This window comes from Stegastes partitus, unplaced genomic scaffold (assembly GCF_000690725.1).
Source record: "Stegastes partitus isolate 25-593 unplaced genomic scaffold, Stegastes_partitus-1.0.2 Scaffold760, whole genome shotgun sequence".
NCBI classification, from domain to species: domain Eukaryota; kingdom Metazoa; phylum Chordata; class Actinopteri; family Pomacentridae; genus Stegastes; species Stegastes partitus.
In genome coordinates, this window is record NW_007578491.1 from 273,140 (window position 1) to 275,679 (window position 2,540).

The window sequence follows — 2,540 nt, forward strand, 5'->3', positions numbered from 1 at the left end:
TGAACAAACTGTCAGCACATGACAAACAGCCTGAACGTGCTGTAGAAACATCAGGACAGTCCACTCAGTATTTTAGGAGCCAACATCTGGTGTCCTCTGATGAAGTGAGGCATCAGTTCAGGATTCATTAGTTCTCCTAAAGGAGCTCGTGCTGTAAACAAATGATCTAGTTCCCATACCGGGAGTCGAACCCGGGCCGCCTGGGTGAAAACCAGGAATCCTGACCGCTAGACCATATGGGACTCATACTGGTGTTCAGAAGGATCCAGTTGCGTTTGGTCGAAATTCTCTCATCTGCGCTGGGTTCTTCAGGGATCAGGGAGCTTTGGATTGTTGGGTTCTCTGTTCAACATTTGTGAAGTCTTTCCATGATTATGTTCAGTGCTATGAGATGACATGTTGTGAACTGGTGCTATAGAAGCTGAAATTGAACTGAAATTGACTTTCTTGTCTTGTCTTGTCTTGTCTAGCCAACACATGTTGATTAATAACAGAGCTGTCGGTGTTGGTCGGACTGGACATGATGAACCTGTTCTTACTTTATATTTATCGAAGCGTTTTATTTCTCAAGACACTCTGATCAACTTCCAACTATCAATAAACATCTAGTGTCCAGATTTCCTGTTGCCAGAATGTTCGACTCTGACATAATATCTGAGTTTTAAAGTGGTTCTGCTTCATTAATCAGCTGAACGCACAGAACCGTCCTTTAAAGTCATCGATAGGTTCTGTTTGGTTGAGTACTGAATCTGGAGGGAACAGATCCGTCCTGTCCTGGTGTTTTGGGTTCTCTTTCCCCAGTCGACCCGGTCCAGAGCTGATCCTGAACTGGGTCAGTTTTGGGAATAAATAGAGCAGCAGAACCAGGCCAGAAACATTCCTGACCCACATGTATTGTTCGGATGCAGCGAGTCTGGGTTCAGCTGCTGGTTTTTAGTCTCCGTCTGCCAGCCGAGTTTATTAACGTCCACAAAGTTGGACGAAGGTTCTGTTTGATAAAAACCGACGTTCTTACGATCCCTGTTCCAGATTCTCTACATGGCCTCCTTCCTCTACACCCTCAACTACATCTGGAACCTGTACAGAGGAATCAGAGAGAAGTTCGACAGCTGCCTCAGCGGACACTCAGCGGTACGGTGGCCCTGAAGGACAAACAGCACAAACATGATGTTTCTCCTGAATGTGTCTCATCCTCTGCTGCATATCTTCCCCTCCAAGTCTGTTGAAGCCTTTAAACAGCTAAAAAGTTTTTCATTTATTGTTGCTGTTGTCCCAGATATAGTTAATATGTAAACTCTTATCTATCGTTATGTCTTTTTTTTTGGGTTCTTTAGTGTCTTTTTATCGTTAATTTTTCCAACTTTTTGGTTGTTTTCTGTCTCTTTGAGATCTTTTATTTGTTTTATCCTTGATTTGTGTCTGTCTATGGTCATTTTCTGTCTCTTTATGGTTAGTATGTGTCAATTTTTAGTTGTTTTATCCCTCTTTGTGGTCACTTTTGCTATTTTTTGATCGTTTTGCATGGATTTGTGGTTGTTTAGCGTCTCTGTTTTTTTGTGTGGTTCTTTAGTGTCTATTTATGGTAATTTTGCTTCTTTGTTTGATCATTTTTTGTGTACTTGTGGTTGTTTTGTGTCTCATTTTTGTTGATTTACATCTTTTTGTGGTCATTTGATCTCTTTCGCTGATCATTTAACATCTTTTTGTGGTTGATTTTGTCTTTTCGTCTAACTCCATGCAGAAGTCTTAAAGTGTCACTTGAATGAAATGAAGAGCTTGAATGTGATAAACTGTCAAGTTAATCTAATTCCTGTGGGAATGTAAATGTGCTAAAATCATATTTCTGCATTTGTTTTGCAGTTTTCCAACAGAGTGAGCACGGCAGGTAAAATCACTGCGCTGCTTTCATGGTGAGTTCAGACTGAAAGACGTTTTGTGATGTTTGTGTTCAGGTGGGAAATGTTTGTGATTTATTGAACCATACCTGTACTGACGGGTGACATGTGACCTATGCTGTGTTTCAGTCTGCTGCCGGTGATGTTCATGTCGCCTGCGTTCATACTAGGAAACATCAGCCACTGTCAGGCCAACTTCAGCGAGCCCTACAGGTGAGGAGGAACCTCTGCCTGTTCATACACATTACAGATTCATGTAACGGCCAAGTCAGAAAAATACAAGAAGAACACATCAAATATTTGGTTGCATTTCAATCAGAAGTGCAGTGAAAGAGTCAGATTTGTTGTGATGATTAAGATTCTTTGTTTGACCCTCGTGGTGCTCCGTACTGACTCCAGGTGTTTGCTGATGCACACTGGAGCTCTATACCTGAACTCAGAGCCCCGGCCGATGATGAGACCCTGCAGCCTGCTGCGCAGCTATCGCATCTCCGTGTTCCTCGTCACCTTCCTGCTCACGCTGCTCAGCATCACCGTGAGTGTACAGACGAGATGTGGCAAGACTTGACCTGATGTCGTTTTAGCATCGAGGCATGTCGCGTCACTTGATGTGACTCAGTGTGCCCTGGTCTGACATGACATGAC

General features: G+C 42.9%; 1 protein-coding gene and 1 non-coding gene across 2 annotated transcripts in view; one reads left to right on the forward strand and one right to left on the reverse strand.

Annotated features, from left to right (window-relative positions):
• Positions 1 to 2,540, forward strand: part of tmem116 (transmembrane protein 116) — a 10,686-nt gene that overhangs the window by 5,539 nt on the left and 2,607 nt on the right. Inside the window, exons 4-7 of the mRNA XM_008291746.1 lie at positions 1,030 to 1,131; positions 1,861 to 1,910; positions 2,025 to 2,108; positions 2,295 to 2,430. Coding sequence (XP_008289968.1) covers positions 1,030 to 1,131; positions 1,861 to 1,910; positions 2,025 to 2,108; positions 2,295 to 2,430 — 372 coding nt within the window. The remainder of the gene's footprint in view (positions 1 to 1,029; positions 1,132 to 1,860; positions 1,911 to 2,024; positions 2,109 to 2,294; positions 2,431 to 2,540) is intronic.
• trnae-uuc (transfer RNA glutamic acid (anticodon UUC)) lies at positions 171 to 242 on the reverse strand. Its single transcript has one exon. It is a non-coding gene; the product is annotated as a tRNA-Glu (tRNA).